The sequence below is a fragment of the Myxocyprinus asiaticus genome, chromosome 19, assembly GCF_019703515.2.
Source record: "Myxocyprinus asiaticus isolate MX2 ecotype Aquarium Trade chromosome 19, UBuf_Myxa_2, whole genome shotgun sequence".
NCBI classification, from domain to species: Eukaryota; Metazoa; Chordata; class Actinopteri; order Cypriniformes; family Catostomidae; genus Myxocyprinus; species Myxocyprinus asiaticus.
Window position 1 is genome coordinate 35,953,628 of NC_059362.1, and position 20,802 is coordinate 35,974,429.

General features: G+C 38.8%; 1 protein-coding gene across 6 annotated transcripts in view; it reads right to left on the bottom strand.

Annotated features, from left to right (window-relative positions):
* The window catches only part of enah (ENAH actin regulator), a 167,680-nt gene that overhangs the window by 52,745 nt on the left and 94,133 nt on the right, over nt 1-20,802 (bottom strand). For all 6 annotated transcript variants that reach the window (XM_051645213.1, XM_051645212.1, XM_051645210.1 and 3 more), the window contains exon 3: nt 19,365-19,542. In XM_051645213.1, coding sequence (XP_051501173.1) covers nt 19,365-19,542 — 178 coding nt within the window. The remainder of the gene's footprint in view (nt 1-19,364; nt 19,543-20,802) is intronic.

Here is a 20,802-nt window from a genome sequence, read left to right on the forward strand (position 1 = left end):
ATAACACACAAATCCCCTTATTGCTCATATGCATCATACAACACAGGTGCACGGCTTCCAATTAATTCCACAGTTGTGACTTGTGCTTCCACAAATGGGGAAATTAACGTCAAGGACTACATAATTTTAAGATGAGGAAGCAAACGATTAGCCATCCAGCCTTACACAGCTTGTGATTGGATTGCGTGCGGGTCAGTGAGCCAGATAAATGGGATGTTATTAAAGCTAGGATACATGAGCCAAACAAGCTGTTGGCATTAAAAGGTATATCAACATATCCACATGACTGATACAACATCAGGGATTCGGTCACAGTTGTAGACAGATCAAGGAGTCCAAGGAGACTATCTGTCTTCATTTGAAGACATCTAGGATATAACAAATGCCTATAGAATGTCACTTGAATGGATGTTTCAGCACCTCTCGTTCCTCAGATCTCCAAGTCAGAGAGTCAGAGGGTCTGGCAAGAATTGGGATTGGGATCACCCCATCTTGAAATAGTAGAAGCTTCTGGGTTCAACTTACTACAACTTGCTCAAATAAGGCGGTCATCTCTGAACACGTTCAGAGCATGGCTGTGAAGAGGAGGAGGGCATGGCCGGGTCATGAGAACGCACGCCCGGCGCTGAATTTTCCTAATCAGCTGGGTGGGGGATAAAGACGAGCCGGAGGCAACAGGTCGGGAGAGAGATGCACGTGGCTGCTGTGTGTGTTTATGTTCGCTTAAGTTGATTATCTCAAATTTATGTTGACTGTTCTGCCGCTTCCCGCCGCCTCCTCACCCATCTTAAACCCTGTTACACTGGTGCCGAAACCCGGGAAGGAGGAGGGATGTGCTGTTGTGGAGTACTCACCGCTGCCTTCTGCCAGGAAGCGGAGGAGCTGTTACAGTCCGCCAAGGGTCGGAGGACTCGCTGCCATCTGCCAGGGGAGGAGCGGCTGTTGTCCACCAGGGGGTGGAGGAGTGCCTGATGACCAGGTGACGGCGTGTCCGGGGACCGGCGAGCGAGTTTTTCTCTCTCTCTTCTCTCTCTGTCCTTCCCCCTCGCTCTCTCCCTCTCCCCTCTCCCTCCACTTGTCTCTTCCAGGGCTTCAGAGAGGCTGGAAAGACCTGCCGGCAGAAGGATGGCCGGAAGGGCAACACCTCCCCTCCAGGAAGGGAGCACGTCAAGCCAGAGGTTTCACTGGCCTGAATCGGGCAGTGGAGGAGTGTGAGGAGGAGGAGGGCCTGGCCGGGCCGTGGGGACGCAAGCCCAGCACTGAATTGTCCTAATCAGCCGGGAGGGGGATAAAGACGAGCTTGGAGGCAACAGTTTGGGAGAGAGAGAGAGACGCACGCAGCCGCTGTGTGTGTGACTGTATGTTTGTTTGTTTATGTTTATTTATTTCATTAAAGTTATGTTGACTGTTCTGCCGGTTCCCACTTCCTCCTTGCCCATCTTGAACCCCGTTAAATGGCAAAACCAATGGCCCTAGATCAGAAGCTACATGCATGAGGTGTTGATGTTTCAACACCCAGAGACACCAAATAGCATCACCTGATCCCACTCCAGCTCTGGGGTGGCCAAATTTCTGCAGAGGCAGAAATGAGCTACAAAACCATTGGGGGGAGGTTTCTGATGCAATGCCACCTAATAAAAGAAGCTCTGCTTGGTTACAGTGCCATTTGTAGTGCCGATGAAAAGAAAGCACTTTTTTTAATGGTGAAAGCCGTACCATCCACCATTTGCAGACAGGAATGAAAACAATCATATCTGGAACTTTTGAAATAGGCTAGTAAGACTGCTTTTATACCAAGTCATCCTGGCTTTTGTTGAGATAATAAAAAAAGTACTTCTTTTGTCAAACAAGTTTTATTACTTGGTGTGTAGTATGTTTCACAAACACCTTTTAGACTTCTGAAAAAAAGCTGACAAATTCATACTGACATTGGGAAATGGATAACCTGGGTCAAACAGAGAAAAACCTACAGAATAAGCAAGATTGAGAATGTGAGACTGGCTTTTCTACAGAGTAAAAAAGACTGACTCAGCACACGCAGTTAAAACAAGCACACATTCACAGAGAAACACATGGAAGCGAATGGGGCCAATTTTTGGAGGGTTTGAAAGGACAAAAATATGAAGCTTATAATTTTATAAAAGCACTTGCATTAATTCTTCTGTTAAAACTCTTATGAGCAGTAAAGTTGTTTAAATAGTCATTTTTACAGTTATTTTAGGGTTTATTGACATTATGTTGTCATGGCAACGAAGTTGTAAAACATTATAATCCATAAACATTCAAATACATACGGTTTCAAAAGTATAGCCACAAAACCTAAACATTATATGTGTTAACATGATTTTAGTGACCTTATCTGTGTAGTTACACCGATGAGACAAAACATTATAACCACCTGTCTAATATGCCGTTGGTCCTCCACCTGCCGCCAAAACAGCGTTGACCCTCTGAGGCATGGACTCTATAAGACCCCTGAATGTGTCCTGTTGTATATGGCACCAAGACATTAGCAGCAAATCCTTCAAATCCTGTAAGTTGCGAAGTGGAGCCGCCGTTGATTGGACTTGTTGCTCCAGCACATCCCACAGATGCTCAATCGGATTGAGATCTTGGGAATTTGGAATCCAGGACAACACCTTGAACTCTTCATCATGTTCCTCAAACCATTTTTGAACAATGTGTGCAGTGTGGCAGGGCACATTATCCTGCTGAAAGAGGCCACTGCCATCAGGGAATACCATTGCCATGAAGGGGTGTATCTGGTCTGCAATGATGTTTAGGTAGGTGGCACGTGTCAAATTGGCATCCACATTAATGGCCGGACTCAGGGTTTCCCAGCACAAAATTGCCCAGAGCATCACACTCCCTCCACCGGCTTGTCCTCTTCCCACAGTGCATCCTGGTGCCATCACTTCCCCAGGTAAACAGCCCACACATACTCGGCCATCCACGTAATGTATAAGAAAATGGGACTCATCGGACCAGCCAACCTTCTTCCACTGCTCCAAGGCCCAGTTTGGACACTCGCGTGCCCATTGTAGGCACATTCGACAGTGGACGGGGTCATCATGGGCACTCTGACTGGTCTGTGGCTACGCAGCTCCATACGCAGCAGGGTGCGATGCACTGTGTGTTGTGACACATTCCTTCCATAACAATCATTTACATTTTCTGTGACTTGTGCCACAGTAGACCTTATGACGGTTCGGACCAGACAGTATAGCCTTCGTTGCCCTCACGTATCGATGTGCATTGGGCACCCAACACCCTGTAGCTGGATTGTGGTCTGTCCCTCCTCAGACCACTGTCGGTAGGAACTCGCCACTGCTGACTGGGATTACCCTTTCCATTTCAAAGATGCTCTGACACAGTCGTCTGGCCACAACAATTTGGCTATCAGTCGCTCAGGTCTTTACTCCTGCCCATTTCTCCTGCTTTCAATATGTTGACAATGAGAACTGACTGTTTGCTTACCATCTAATCTACCCAGATATTGACATGTTATTCGTTTCACCTGTGAGTGGTCATAATGTTTCGGCTCATCAGTGTATATCCAATAGAGCTGCTTAACCGTGACGTCAATTTGTAGGTTAACCCGGAAGGCTAATTTATGAGTAAAATAAGGTCTGTGGTAAACATTCCTTGAAGATGCATGGACATTTTGCTTTAAAACTTAAATTACACATTTTCATACCTCAAACATGAATTTTGAAGCAGGCGTGTATTTTTATTAAAAAGTATGTTGCTTCAACGTGGCTGTGAAATTCATGTTATAGAACAAAACCTTCATGTATCTTCAAGTAATGTCTATAACAGACCGTATTTTACTCTTAAATCCAAAACTGCCATTATAAAATTCAGAGGGAACCCATTGCTTGAAAATGCTAATTCTATTGTATGGGTTTTTGGACTACAATCTGAACAGCTCTATATTACAACTTTGTTGTCGTGAGGATGTAACACCGATAATCCCTGTAATAAATAATTTTCTCACACTAAAATAATGTTGAACAGATATTTTATCATATTAAAATAATGTCAACATGTATAACATTTATGTTTTGTGGCTATACTTTTGTAAGTTTTGGACTGGCCCCATTTACTTCCATTGTAAATGCATTGCTGTAACAATTATTATTATTTTTTTTTTGTGGTAATCAACATTATACCAAAGATGCTGTCGACTGAGCTTAACTGGTATTGAACCGGGAACATTTCTTTAACATTAACCAAGTGCTGAATAATTAGTGCTGAAGTAACTAACTTCATGTTAACTAATGTAGTTAACTAATGTTAACAAATACAACCTTATTATAAAGCATTACCCTCTCTTTTGTATTAGTCTTGATTTTCTATAATACATCATTCGTGTAGCTAAAACAATATTAACAGCTCAAGATGTCATCAAGGTTAACAAAACATCATTAGTTTGCATGCTTCCAGTTGAGAATGCTTGGATGATGCTTGTTTCCTTTTTAGAGTCCGATTAGCAGAGCATCATTACCAACTTGTAGTAAAGACTTTTAAAAATTTGAAAGTTTTACATCTGTGCATATTCTCCTATCTTCATTATTGTTTAGCTACATGACATAAATTAAATAAATAAATAAATTATACTTATTTATCACACATTATACATTTGCACATATACAGTGAAATTCTTTTTTTTCCACATACATTGTACATGTACAATGACATGTACATTGCAGGTTGTTTCAACCCCAAAACAACAGAATCTAGCTCTAAAAAACAAATGAACCCTGAAGCCAAATCACAGATGAAGTAGTCTCCAGGCTCACAGTGTGAAACAAAGTCTCCCATGGTTAAAGCCCCCCCCCCAACTCACTCCTCAAGATGATCTCAGTGTGGCTGATTTTCTTCTGCGGGAAGCGGTTCACTCTGGGGGCCGGCATTATGGACAAGTGCCTGCAGGCCTGCCTTTCTGCTCCAATGCTCTGAACCTCTGGGAGAGTTGAGGTAGAAACAGAGCTCTAAAGTTGTATAGCCAAGTCAGATTTCCATTCAGAAAAAGAATTCAAAATGAACTTGAAAATGAAGCTACTTCTATGACCAACCAGGTTCGAAGGAGGAGAACCATTCAGCAATGAGAACTACTTGGGTCTGGGGCAAGAGAATGATCTCATCGATAAAAAGTGTTCTGGGCTGCCAACGTCATCTCTCCCACCTTCATCTCAAATTGGCTGTTTGAGTAATTGGGTGGTCATGTGGTGTCACAAGTACAAAATCAAACACATACCAGACATGACGTCCACCCCACCCCCTTTTAAGCCATCTTCAGGCTCCACAACCAGAAGAAACATATTTGTATTGGCTCTGGAATGTTCTCTCTTTCTATTTTTCTCAGAGGTACCATGTTTCGAAAGATAAACACCTGTCCTGCCAAACCGTAAATTATCTCACTGCGGGACGACCTTCATTTAGACCTCTAGACATAGAGACAGCAGGCTCCTGGGGGGGCTATGGTGGTATGGGGTAAAAAGATTTGTTCTGACAGGGATGAGCTCATGCAATCCCACATCTCTGACCACTGTCAACAGGTAATCACAAGACAGTATTTATACACAAAGGTGGCAACTTAACTCCTGACCCTCTTGCATGTGCTAAAGCTACAGGTCTAGGAAGGGTGCTATATAAGCCAGTGACTGATATCTAAAATTAGATGATATCTAAAGTTTCATTTTATAGCAGTATGCAGTTATTACATTGTTAATACCAGTTACACAGCACGATTTGAAAAATAGAACCAGCTTAAAGGAATATTCTCCCAGAATTGAATATTCTGTCATGATTTACTCCCCCCCCCCCACGTCATTCCATATCTGTGTGACTATCTCGTGGAACACAAAAGGGGAAATTCTGAAGCATGTGCAGGTCGTTCTTTTTCATGCAACCACAATAAATGGGGACTGGAGCTTTCAAGCTTTAGAAATTAGGCAAAAGCACCATAAAAATATAATAAAAGTGGTCCTTAAGATGTATGCATTATATTCTAAGTATTCGGAAGCCATGCAAGTTCAACCGCTGCGATGCAATAAACATCTTTTATTATCTAAAAAGCAACAGTCCCCATTTATTATAATTACATGGAAAAACTACCAGTACATTCTTCAATATTTCTCCTTGTGTGTTCATGAAAGAAAGAAGCCATACGGGTTTGGAATTACATGAGGGTGAGAAAATAATGACAAAACTTTTTCTTTTTTTTTTTTTTTTTTTTAGAGAGAACGACCCCTTCAAGAAACTATTCCTTACTTTTCTGGTTCTCCTTTTTTCCATGTTTAAATTTCAGAAGTGATGAAATGAGGGTCAGAACACACAAACCGCATGACAAAAGGCATCTGGACTTCTCAAGACCTGATTCTTTCAATTTTAGGTAAAAAAGATGAAGCAGACATTGGGTAACAGAATCCGTAAACTACCTGCACAAATGGGGACAATTTTTGTGCTTAAAGGGATAGTTCTTCCAAAAACAAACCCATATGACTTACTTTTGTGTAACACAAAATATGTTGGGCAGAGTGTTGGCTTCATTCACATTCATTGCATATTTTTTTCCATACAATAAAAATGAATGGTGATGGGGGATAACATTTTGTCTAACAGTTTCTTTTAAGTTTCACAGTATAAAAAGGCATTCAGTTTTGGAACAACATGAGGATGAGTAAATGATAACACAATTTTCAATTTTGGGTGAACTATCCCTTTAAGCTCCTGACTGAGAAAGTTTTCATCGATTATGATGGGCCGTGCATTTTAAGTCTAGGCCTTCAGTGTGATTCATGCCATTAAGAGAAAACAGTTTCACAATGAATAAGACACCCTATGTCTTTGGGCATCATACAATATGTCGCAGCTAACTAGTAATACCAATTGACATTTTAAAAAACACATCCACACACGAAAGCCAGAACCTGAAACGACACTTAATGCTCAAGCAAGCCTAATTTTAACTGCAGCATGACTGTTTTGTGAAATGAACGTCTCCTGAACAGACATTTAAAAATCATAATTTTTCATATGATTCTACCAAGGAGGTCTATAATACCTGGAAAAATCAATCTAATAATATTTGTGATTTAAATGTTGCTTGCAATAAATTTCGTTTCGTCAGGGTACACGGTTATGCTGTGTTCCATTCATGTTGGATGTGGGATATTCCTACTTGATATCTCCGACCATAAATGCATTCCATTCCCCGATATTCGGAAGATGACGTTTAAGGAAACAAAACTGCAATGCTCCCTTTAGCTTAGCAGGGGTTTGACTCTCATTAGAGATGTCTCCTAGCAACCCAACTGATAAACAATGCTGCTGCGCTGGCATTTGTGCTTCAGGTGTACGATTATCAAAAGAGATTATGTTTTATACACCTGTTTCTGCAGGTGTTTGTTAAACAAGATTTAATATCATGTAATGTGGAAATTAACTCATTTATCGATATTACTTAAAGTGAATGTTTATCACTTTGTATATCTCCCTGAGTGTCGACATGTTTGTGTGACATCATGCACCTGCATCTCGGCGAAATTGGAGTTGAAAATTTCTGCACGAGCCTACAAGTTGTAATTCTGACTTGAAGATGCATTCCATTGCACTTTTCCTAGTAGGAAGTTGTAAAATCCGACTTTCCGAGTTGAATATGGAACGCAGCACTACTTTTCAAAACTTGATCCGACACTGAATATCAAGCAGCCTAACTTACACTTAGAAAACTCCTGATGTTGCTATAACAATGCAAAAAGCACTTACCAATTTGCTTGAAGTGAAAATCAGTCCTCCTTTCCTAAATTAAGCAATCACTCGATCATGCAGAACATCTTACGCTTTTCGCTTTCAAATTACGGACATCACTTAAAGTATGATTGCATCTCTCAAGGCCAGCTAGAAGGCCTCAACCGGGACATATCCTAAAGATCACACCCACCAAGAACAAATAAATCAATCTGATTGGCTGATGAATCTGACAGTCTGACTTTAGCTGCTCATTCATTTGCACTGTTGAGGGATTCTGTGGAAATTCTGAAGGCCTGATGAGGTGGAGCTCAGACTCGTGCACTGCTTCGGCTAACGAGCATGCGATTTGTGAAACAGTTGTCACACTTTGCTTGTAAGCATCAATGAATAAATTCTGACTGGATAAACTTTTTGTTTTTCTCTATTTGTTTGTAGAGTAATTAAGAGTGGAAAGCGATTAAAAATACATAGGCAAAAAGGTGACTGAGAATGAAAGGATGAAAAATATTTATTTATTTGGCATGTTAGGCCAGCAGAGAAGGCTTTGCAGGCCCTGAGAATTCACCACTGTATTTTGGTAAAGGTCTTTTTTTCCCCCCAAACATTTCAAGGCGTGAGAAATCACAGTGCTGTTGCTAAGCCGGGGTATTGGAGGAGCTTAACCAGTGGCAACTAATCATCACCCAACTGCTGTCTGCCATCAACTACAAGAAATTTCACATCCTAGTCCTAAGCCACAAACACCCGCCTGTCTTTGCGAGCAACCACGCTTTTGTTCACACATTCCTGTCAGTTATGTCAAGGGGGAGAAAACAAATTCATAGTTTACAAAAATCAAATTACCCATGGGAAACATGTATTCTTACATTTCTCATGTATGCTCCAGGGGTGGATTGTCTGGTCTGAATTGTTTTGACTTCTCAAATGAAAAACATGTTCATTCATTGACTTCACCAATACATCTATCAACATATCCATCACGGCTGCATGTATATATAGTCCATGTTGCCAAGAACTCTTGGGCTGCTGTCTGCCCTGCAACAGAGCTCTTCTGTCATGCTGGCAACAGCATTTATATAAAAACTCACCAAATCTCACACAGTCCATGGCTCCAGTTTCAGGGTAACATCACCCTGGCATGTGACTCGGTGTTGCACATTACACCTGACTAAAATTAGCAGTGTGCAGACACATTCAAGGGGTTTGAAAAAAAAAAAAAAAAAAAAAAAAAGACCATTGATTCCCCTTGATGCCCAACTGACGTGTATGGACTCCCTTTATTAGCTGATGACAAATTGGTGCACACAAAGCAAAACAAAAAAATATTTTCTCTACTGCATTGTTCTACAACAGCTAAGAAGGATGAGTGATATTTCAAATATTTACAATACATTTGCGATGATTTTGCTGGCGATAAAAATAAAATAAAACAACATTGTGAATAATAATGAAATGCATTTTTTTTTTTTTTTGCGAGATGAAACACGAAATGTTTCGGATTTAAACTTCAGTAGCAAAAACAGCATTGGAGTTGGTAAGTTTGATTCATTCCCGTGAATCAGTCCAAAATGTCAATCTTAACAATTGATTTAAAACTCTGATTCAATGATTCGGTAAAACTTCACAATAAGGTTGTTTTCGTTAACATTAGTTGACTACATTAGGTTACACAAACTAATAATGAATAGTCTTTCAGCACTTATTGATCTCGGTTAGTGTTAATTTCAATATATACTAATACATTTTTAACATTAAAAAGTTGTAAATGTTAACATTAGTATTAATGCAATATGATCCAACATAAACAATGAACAGTTTTTTTTTTTTTATTAACATTAACCAAGATTTCTAAATGATGTAAAAATATTTTTCATTTGTTAATTCATGATACATAATGCATTTAGTAATGTTACCAAAGTGTCACAAACTATTCATCTGCATCATCATCCGTATGAAATATTTCAGGTAAAAAATGTTTTAGTAAAAATTTATTATTTAACTATTGATGTTTATTAATAAACAAAAAGAGTTAAAATTATTAAATATTATGACTTTTGTTCATTTTAGGAATGTGCACAAGTAATAGATTAATCGAGTACCATATAGCTTTAAATATTCGACTAGTAAAAACACTACTCGAATATTGCAATTTGATTTTCGACTCAATTAATCGGTTGTTGCTGTGGATGCATGACATTGTTAAAGGACTAGATCACTCAACAAAAAATAAATAAAAATAATCGTCATTAATTGAAAGTGATTGTATTGCTTCATAAGACTTGGAATGTATGTTTCTAAGTGTTAGTGCAATTGTTTTTTTTTCTTTTTGTTTTCTTTCATTTTGTAATCTAGATGTTATTTATGGATAGTGCTCATTCATTTTATTTTTTTATAAGAACAGGTTTAAAAGTTTAACTTAGACTTTAAATTTCAAGTAGGTCTAATCGATTACTTATATTTGATGTGTTAGAGTACTCGACTACAAAATTACTCGAATTGCCCATTCCTAGTTTTTATAGGTAGCAACATGTCTTGATTATTTTTAACTAGACATTTTACTTTTACATTAAAAATTCGGAATCAAAATGGGTTACAACGTATGTTTGGTTGAAATGATGGTTCCCTTTGAGTAAAATAAGGCTGAAAATATTGAGATACCAGCTGAGCATGCATTTACAACTGAATGTTGACCCACAATAAAAGGGCACAAACATGACACCTAAACATCCAGATAAGACTGTGCAAACAACTACTCAATGTGATGCTCCAAAAATACAAACACGGCAACTAACAGACTTAAAAAAAGAGATGACTACATTGTTATTCCACCAGAGTCTGAGTTTAGACACAGAGAAATAGACGAGTCCACATTCTGTGGTCGTGGCATGTGTCGTCAAAATATTCAACAGGTATTACCTGAGGTGATGTACATGCTAAGAAAACACTGTCTGACATGATTTATTAACTACTAAGTCTGCCTAGCAACACAGTAATTCCTTGTGCAATCAACAGGGGGCACATTTTATTTTTTTCAAGAGTATGTTTAACATCCTAAAGGGGAGCCAAGTGAGCAATAAACAATGCTAAAAAGCCAAGAGCTTACAGATAAATTGTTTTAAATGCATCAATCACCACTTTTTTGGCCTCTGGTGCCTTATTTTCTAAATAATTTTGCTGGCGGTTTATTCATAGTCATGCAAATAAATATGGGTGAAAAAGAATGATTAAGGATTTCAAGGTCAAATACAAACAAGTTATATAATTTAACTAAACATGTTGCCAAACCTTTTCATACTTTTTCAAGTCCTCAAACAAACAAGAAATGGCACCAAATGTTAATAATGCATCTTGACAATTTCATTAGTAAAAGAATTGAAACTGCAGATCCATTTTCTCGAGGACCTGGAAACAGGCAGACTTCACTACAGTTAGTTAAATGTCCTAACTGCAACAAGCGCAGTCTCCCTTCAGCCCTACCGCAGCTGTAAACAGCTTAATGTTGACAATAGAGTGAATTAGGGGAGAGCCAATTAAGCTTTCCTGCTCTGGCTCGATCACATGGGATCCTCCTGCTGCCTGGTTAGTCCAGTTTATACACTCCCCAAACTCACTGACTCAGTGCCAGGTATCCAAAGGCATTAAGCAGATTCAGCAGAGCTAGCGTAGTGCACACACCAGTGTATAGGGAGATATTCAACTAAAAGGAGCAACTTGACTACTAGGGCTGAACGATTTATCAAAATAAAATCGAAATTGCGATATGACAGTGCAATTATCAAGCTGCAAAAGCTGTGATTGAATTAAATAATTGTCTGCAAACGCTGCTCACTTCCTTTTCTGTATGTGTGCAGCTCTGTTCTGTGTAGTATGAAGCCGGTTGCACACCAGACGAAAAGCGACACACCGCGTCGCTGATAGGACAAGGCACAAGTATCAATCACAGGATTGTGTCGATGCAGTGCAGGTGGCAGTTCAAAGATGTGAATTTTGTCACCATACACAAATGTTACAAAGGTTTTGTACTTCAAGAATGGCAGTATTGGCAGCAGAGCATGTTTGCCCATGACTTAATTTGTCAAAAGTCTTTTTTTTTTTTAAATGTTAACAATCATATAGCAATTCATATCACGATCGCAATATATTTAAAAATAATTGCAATTCGATTTTTTTGTCCAAATCATTCAGACCTATTGACTACATATTTCAGCGGGGTGACAATGACCATGTTTACAGTACATGTATTAAAAAAAATTAAATAAAAATAAATAAATTTAAAAAAAAACATTTTGAAACGCGAACACCGCTTTTTGCCATTTATGGGATTATGGTGGTTTTCACACTGGGCACATTTGCTGCAGTCCGAATCCGAGCGTGATTGTTCTCGGTGCAACCCGCAGCGTTGGTCTGGTTTCAGACTCAAGATTCTGTCGAACCCCGGTGCATCAACTAGCATCATCACAAACGTGCACATGATGGAAAGCACAACATGGGTCGCTATATTTGGGTGTTTATTAATTTTGTGTCATTATGCACACCAGAGTGAAAGACACTTGCGCCCCTGCGCTTTGCATGCTGTAATTCAGGAGTTCTACATGTCCAGAGGAAAGAGACTATATCTGATGCTCACATACAATCTTTTTTGAGGACACAGCTGGTTGCACGCTCACCTCACTCACATATATGAAAGGCACCTCACCTTTTCTGTGTCCCGCAACGTTTCCCTGCCACTCATGATCCACGTGGGAGTGTTTGTTTTTGTGCAACTGATGATGTCATCATGCTTAAATCAGCAAAAACGCATGCGCAAATCATTTTACTTCCTGAACAAGTGCGGACCCGAGTACAGGTTGCTTTCTCACTCATGCAAACAGCACCACAGTCCCAGTGCAACCGAACTCAGACCACCTCCTACAGGTAGTCTCGGGTCCGGTACCGCGGTGCGCTTGACAGCTTTCACATTACCAACTTTTCATGCGAACCGTGCTCTGTTTCGGACAAAATTGCCAGTGTGTGAAAGCACCCTAAGAGAAATCGGTTTAACACAACTAGGTTTATCCTGAAGAAGTGGTTTTTGTGGCCCTGTAAATGCATTAGCGCCATTCTTAAAGGTTTATAAAAGAGTGCGTATGTGCATGGAACATACCGAATACCTAACCTAACATCCATGCAACAGAATGAAATAGCGAAGTATTCCTCGGATCCCCTGTTTGTTATTTACACAAGCATTGTGGGAAAAATTACACTGATGTGGAGAAAGCTGCTTACTGACCTAGCCGCATGTATACAGGAATAAAGAGAAAGTCATGAACACAGTGCATGTAAATAGGAACGTCGCTATCCAACCTTAAGCAGCTTTCTCGCAATAAACGGCTTTCTGGAGTGCATGTAAATGAGCTCATTGGCTCAGCTGTTTTCAAAATATATGTAACTTTTCCAATTACAAGCTACAAGTATGACAAAATGCCAAACTACTGTGTTTTATCAGTATGTTTACATTTATTTTAAAGTTTGATTTCAGTAAAAAAAAAAAAAAAAAAAAATTATATATATATATATATATATATATATATATATATATATATATATATATATATATATTTTATTTTATTTATTTTTTTTTTTAATGTCATGTAAACACTTTAGTCTGACTGAAATCATGTCAGTCTGACTTTTTCCAGTTTTTGCTATGTCAGACTAACATACCTAGATAATGTTTCATCCAGCATGTCTACACGTTAACTAGTCCACAACTGGCCTTGTTGTATTGGGCATGCTCCGAAAGATAGAGAGGGTGCCCAACGTGTATTAAACGCTTCCTCAGCTGACGTCCTTCCTTCAAATATTTGATTACACATTGTGCCAAGTATACATGGACAGACAAATGAAGACTGAAGCTTGAATACACAAAAATACACTGTAGCTCAATTATAATTGCACATATAAATGTATTGAGCTTTAAAGCTAGGAGAACAGAGTCAAACACTCTGATTCATTTTAGTGAACTGGTTCATTTAAACTGTTCATGAATGAACCAGATAAAATAAATTATTCACCGATTTATTTGATTCTCCCAATTAGAATTAGTTTTTTTGTTTGTTTTTTAAAGTTAAAAATGTACTTTAATGCTGCTGTTCATCATTACATTTTCAATTCAGTTATATAAAATATTTTGCTATATGGGAAGTATTTATCGTAAACGTATTCATTGCGTAAACTGTTCAAATGCTGTTTAATGCAGTCACCCTATCCGAGATCCAAATTTTTTTTGGTGCCAGAGAAATACAGCTCTGGTTGTAATAATAATAAAAAAAAAACTATCTGATTATTAATCAGAAGAGTTGTGGGTCTAATATGTATTACTACATCTAATCCAATACTTTTTCAAAAGAGCTTATTGAAAAAGCAACGATTTTTAAATAGCATCCCCAACACGCACTACAACTAAAAGCAAACCTAGCCACTAATAAGCAAGGAAGTGGACGAATAAGTAAGAAGTAGAGGATGAGTGGGCTCAGATAAGACAGAAGAGACAGAGGAGAAAGCAGTAAGACAGAAGAGAGAGGGAAACAGCTGTGAAAAGCCCAAGGTGAATCTTCACAAGGCAACAGGAGATTAGCACACATTACTCCATCTTTACTTCGGAGAAAGGTCTGAGAGTGAAATTTAAGTGCGAAAGATCGTAAACATCATTTTACATTATTAACTTGCCGTTAGTTTTTTTTACTGTGACAGTCCAGGGGTTTTAGACTGTGAGGCTATCCGCACATCAGCAAAGTATGCATAATTAACATTGCCTGCATAATTAACTGCTGTGCTATCAGGTAATTAATAGACAGTAATAGGGGCCACAGAGTCTGAAGCTTCCTGCGGTGATAACAGGAGCCCAGTGGAGTGACTAGATAACTTTCCATTACTGAGACAAAGAACTGAAGGTCACTGAACGCTGCAACAGTCGCAGCCTCTGCATACATCCCTTTTGCAGTGATCAGATACAAAAAGAGAACAAAACTGTGGAATAGCAGGCAATGATATACTGTTACTTTTTATACTTCCAAAAAAAGACACAGTGATAGTTCAGACAGTAATGCTGTGTATTTTTACACTTACCATGGTAATTAATGATTATCACTTTTCATAACCCTTCTGACAAAAAAAAAAAAAAAAAGCCTAAAGTGGTTTGCTGGTTTTAGCTGGTTGACCAATTTGTCTCCCAGCCTGATCAGCTGACAGGTGCCCAAAATCCCTCTAGAAACAGTAAAACAGACAAGTCTAACCAGCTTGACCAGGCTAGGAGACCTGCTAACCACATTAGGCTGGTTTAAGCTATTTTTTCAGTGGGAATACCATGCTATTTACATGGTTCTCAAGGATAGACCATTTTATAGAATAGATTTGCATAGAATTACCATGATTCCGGCCCCAAAAACTATGGTAATCCCATGGAACTTTTGTGTTGGCCTAATAATGCCCACTCTGTCCCTTAGAACCAGCCTAAATCCTTGGGTAAACATGGGTCTACAAGCCAAAATCAAATGGTGACACATTCATAACTATTCTGTACATTATTTAAGTGCTATTTTCATACAATTAACGTCTAATTGAATGCTTGCTCTAATGGATGCAAACAATCCTTTCAAAAAGCATCCTAGCTTCAATCACACAGTATGGGGTTAACAGAATGACCTTACTATTATGATACACTGTAGAACGGAGAGCAGCTCAATATGCCACAGTTCCCAGTCTCAATGCTCAGTCATATCTCAAAGAGACAAGCAGAGTTTGGTCCCCAAACAAAGAAACATGTGTTTCAAAAGGAAAAACAGCCTTGGCAATGAACTGCTCTGACATGGTGAGAACACAGAGATCAGTATGGGGATGACCCCCTGCCGTGATGGTGCCAGGGTTTCAGACAGCAAAGAATAAGCCCAGAGGAAAGACGAAAGAGACACGTGTGTGTACACATGCACACTCTACTGCAGACGAATGGATTTCATGCAGGCTGTTGTACACAAGCCTAGGCTCCTCCCCCAAAGTCAATCAGCAAAAAAACAGCTAACACAGAGGAAACCTAGACTCATAAGCCACATGCATGCAAACCAAAACCCCTGTGAGAAGGCCCAGTTTTCTTAATTACAATTAATTGGGCACAACAGGCCGAGTCTGGCTCCAAATGTGACTTCACTAACTGGGCACACAGACTAGAGCACAATTATGTTCTGCATAGCTCAGCAGTACACAGTAAATAATCCAACTTCAATTTTGTCAGTTAAACTCAATTTTAAAAGTTTATTAAACTGGGCCTGGGTAGCTCAGCGAGTACTGACGCTGACTACCACCCCTGGAGTCGCGAGTTCGAATCCAGGTTGTGCTGAATGACTCCAGCCAGGTCTGCTAATGCCGAGTTTACACTACACGATTTTAGGCCTGATTTTCACTCACGGACAGTTTTGTGGAGATCGCCGACAAAAGCCCGAAATCATAGGCAAATCAGAGCTCGCTCCCGTGAGCGACGAACGCAATGTATGAATTATCAAAGATGCAATCTGAGAGAAGCGCCGACATGTCGCCGATGTCAGCAAGATATCTAGAATGTTAAATATCTGGACCTGTCTGCGATTCCAAATCGCGCAATGTGAAATGTGTTTTGACTGAACACAACTGCAATTTTGACCTATAGCCAATGAGAGAGCAAGAAACGGGCCACGGGAAGTTTCAGTGGGAGGAGTCCTGATGTACCTGCAACAGAACATCAACTAGCATGGCTGTGGTATCAAGAAAGTCTCATTGGACTGAAGAAATGGAGGAAAAATTAGTGGAACATTGGCAGGAGCACCAGTGCCTATTTGATGTTTCCTCTGAGCTGTACCACAACCGGGTGGAGAAAGAGAAGAGTTGGAGAAAAATTGCCAATTCTCTTGGACAGTCAGGTAAGCAAATAGTTCGATTTTTCAGTAGGAGGTACTTTTTCATATTGTAACCAATAAAATATATGATGCCTTTAGGCATTAAAAACATACACATCATATTCTGAAATGCATAACAAATGATCATGCATTTGTTTTCGTATCTCGTATCACTTCTCACGTGTACTCTGTTGTGAAACGTCATTTGGAGTCCAGGGGATTCGTCAATAGTGAAATGTTTTGTAATGTGTTCACCCCTGTCGCCGATTCCTTGTGTAATTTGAAAACTCTATAAATTCCATGACAAGACAGACAGTGTAATATGAACGGTACCACAATCCGACATCTTTGAAAGTCGTGTAAGTGTGTAGGAGGTATAAGCAAACAAATTGGCCCAGTTGCTAGGGAGGGTAAAGTCACATGGGGTAATCTCTTCATGGTCGCGATTAGTGGTTCTCGCTCTCAATGGGGCATGTGGTAAGTTGTGCGTGGATCGGGGAGAGTAGCATGAGCCTCCACATGCGGAGTCTCCGTGGTGTCATGCACAATGAGCCATGCGATAAGATGCGCGGATTGACTGTCTCAGAAGCGGAGGCAACTGAGACTTGTCCTCCGCCACCCGGATTGAGGTGAGTAACCACGCCACCACGAGGACCTACTAAGTAGTGGGAATCGGGCATTCCATTTGGGAGAAAAGGGGATAAAAAAATAAAAAAATAATTAACTAAAAAAAAGTTTATTAAACTAATTTACAAAAAGTTGAGATTACTTAAAACATTAATAAAGTATTTTATGCCATTTAAGTCAAAGCAAAATAACATCTTAAACAGTGAGCAATGTCAAATTTGGTGCTGAAGGTAGAATTTACATTCTTTTAAGCATGTTTAGTTTGATCACTGATGCTCATTTTGTGATAGAATAATTCAATAAAAAAATTGTTGCATCTGCTACTTAGCATGCCCAATGGAGAAGCATTTTGGCTGAAGGCAATACCCACTATCCCTTGCGCTTAAATTTAAGTTTGGTCAAAAAGAGCCAATTTATAAGATAATCTGTTTTAAATGAAGATGTTTTAGCTTTATATGTGTTTTTAATGATGTTTTGCTGTAAAAAAAATTTTTTGTTTTGTTTAAAGTCACCATCAGGGTGATTAGTGTTCACTTTAAGTTTTTTCAGTTATTAAGGCCACATCCACTCTAATAAGTTTTTACATTTGAAAATGCATTAATTTTACTACATTCTGGCCTTCCATCCACATGAGTTGCCTTTTTTGTCCAGCGACAACGGAGTTTTTCAAAAACGCATTCGTGGATAAATTTGAAAATACAGTTTTTGCATAGTTGTGTGGACAGGGAAAAAGTAGATAATCAAAAACGATGACATATTTGTTGCCATGTGATGCAGCATGTGATCCAATCAACCCAAAACAATTAAGATGGCGGCCTATGTTGTAGCGGCATTGTTGTGTCTGCTATCCACTTTGATAGCACTGTTAAAGATAAACGTTACTTTGCACATCCTTCACATTACATTCCCTTAAATGCGACGCAAAGTCTATTCGGAATTGCTGTCCGGCGACAGAACAGGAGGACAATTGCATTTCTTACCATAAATGTAAATCACGCAGAGCCACACTTCTTACGTTTTTTTTTTTTTTTTGCATGCACACTAAGGGGATTTAAGTGTTTTCAGACGTTTCAATGTGGAAGAGAAATTTTTGGAAAACGTATGAGAACGACAGTGTAGACGGAGAGCGTTTTGAAAACAAAAACGCAGTTTTTAAATTTATCCTGATTAACGTGGACTAAGTCTAAGTTGTCTGAATTTAAGTTGACTTAACTTCTAAAAGTTTTAAGTAACTTTTACCTACACCACTTACCAACTTGTTACCTCTGTGTGCTGACACATGAAATCATGTAGAAACGTAGATCTGCTTAATAAAGAATATTGAAAATTATGGATAGCTGTACTTAAAAGGGCAAGTTTATTAACAATACTCTCAATAAAGATTCACAAAAAAAAAAAACATTCTCACCCCATGTACTATGCATAATAAGCATAGGCTGTTATATCATTTTAATGATTTGTAGCATCTTTGTGCATTAATATGCCATAAAGAGAAAGTGTAACACGAAAAATGCAATTGCTGTCATTTTGCAGCCACGTCATTTTATGGTGCTTTTTTGACACTTTCGCCTCATCTGTTGACCCAAGTGCCCTTCGGGACTAGTGCAACTCTCTGTCAGTTGAGCTACTGCATCATGTGATCACACGTGAACAAGCTTGTATATGTAGTTGGTTATGTAAGGAAAAATGTTAAAATATATCACCATACAAGTCATGCACTATAGTAAAAGTGTTCAGATGTCATAATATAGCATTGTGTGAGGAACAGGCCAAAAAGTATTTGATTATGAACTAATTGTCTGCGGTTTTATTTATGATTTGTGTGAAAGTGTATAAAAGTGTATAAAAGTATTGTTGTTGTAGCTCCTTTAGTGTTACACCAAGAAATTGCTGTGATACGTACAAAGAGCATAGTTAAAATTATTTTGCAAAAATGTAGGTAAATGAAGGTGTTGCTATGAGACCAGGTTAAAACATGCTCTGTAATAGTACTGCTATACACAGAACCCAACACCTCGTTCACCTAATTCACACATCATTAAGTATTGCTCACTGGTGTGAAAACAGTATTCTCACCTGCATCCTGAGAGTTCAGCACCTCCAGGGCATGCATCATGGCACTGGCAAATACGTTGGCGTCCTCTTTGCTGCCAAAGTTAAGGCCGTATACCTGCCGTGCGTCTCGCCACTGGTGAAAGGTTTGCGTGGCCTGGTTGTATTTCAGCCCCTTAGGAATGGCACAGTTGATTACCACCTGTAAGTAGAAGAGGCAAACATATATTTACATGCATTCATTTAGCAGATGCTTTTATCCAAAGTGACCTGCAAATGAGGAATATAAAAACATAAAACGTAAGTATATTGAACACTGGTTATGAGAAGTGTGTCAATACTTCAATGTGATTTATTCTGAAATTTGAAATCTAAGTCACAATTAAAATACATTACATTTTGTCCTAACTAAATTTAAGCACTCAGAAGGGAAAACACTGAAGTACTGTATGTCCTCATATAAAACAAATAAAACAGTCCATAAAATTCAAGGCCCCAAAGATTCTCTGGTCTAGGGATAAGTCACAAAGGTCAAATAGTCATCCCACGATCAATTAGTTGATTAGTGAGGTTGAATATTTTGATATTTTTTAGCAGTGGTGCTTTAATATGTATACTGTGCTTTAGGCATTAGACAGCTGAAATTATGATAACCTTACTGAGAAGTTGATTTCTTTAAATTAATCCCTTTAAAGCACCACTACATGCAGATATCTTTGACAAATAACGCTATACTTCAGGGACAAAGTCTTGCTTTCATCAACTTTCCAAAAAATTAGAAGGACTAGGGCTGTCACGATTATAAAAATTGGCTGATGATTGTCAAACAAATAATTGCGATTATGACAATTAATTGTCGGTTTTAGAGCCCTCACGATTATGACAATTAATTGTCCATTTTAGGGCTTTCACGATCATGACGATAAATATTCATAAAAAATTGTCATATTTTTGTCATAAGTGTGCTCTATAAACCTTAAGAAGTCATTTATTCATATTTAACTTTTACATGATTTCATTTAAGGTTATAAAAACATATGAATGTATCAAATTTCAAAATCATTAAAATATCTCTCTTTTTGGTCAACTTAAGTCTTTGTCCATTTTACATTTACACTGATGTTTAGCTATTATATTATATTATAGAATGCAATAGTAACATATTTCTATCCAAAATTTGTCACTTTCACACGTTACTTTAAGGCTTTCCAATAAAACCCATGAGCGCTTATTTCACATGAAGAAAGGCCTTTGAGATTCTGTGTTTCTTCATTCTATCATCTCGGGCCAGTGTTGTAGTACTCAAGATACGTGTTGGTCTCGAGACCACTTTTTGAAGGTCTCGGTCTCGTCTCTGAATCGACCGCATTTTTACTCGGTCTTGTTTCGGTCTCAGACAAAGAGGACTCGGGATTTTATTTCAAGACCGGTCAAGACCACAACTGCGGGGATATCACTAAAT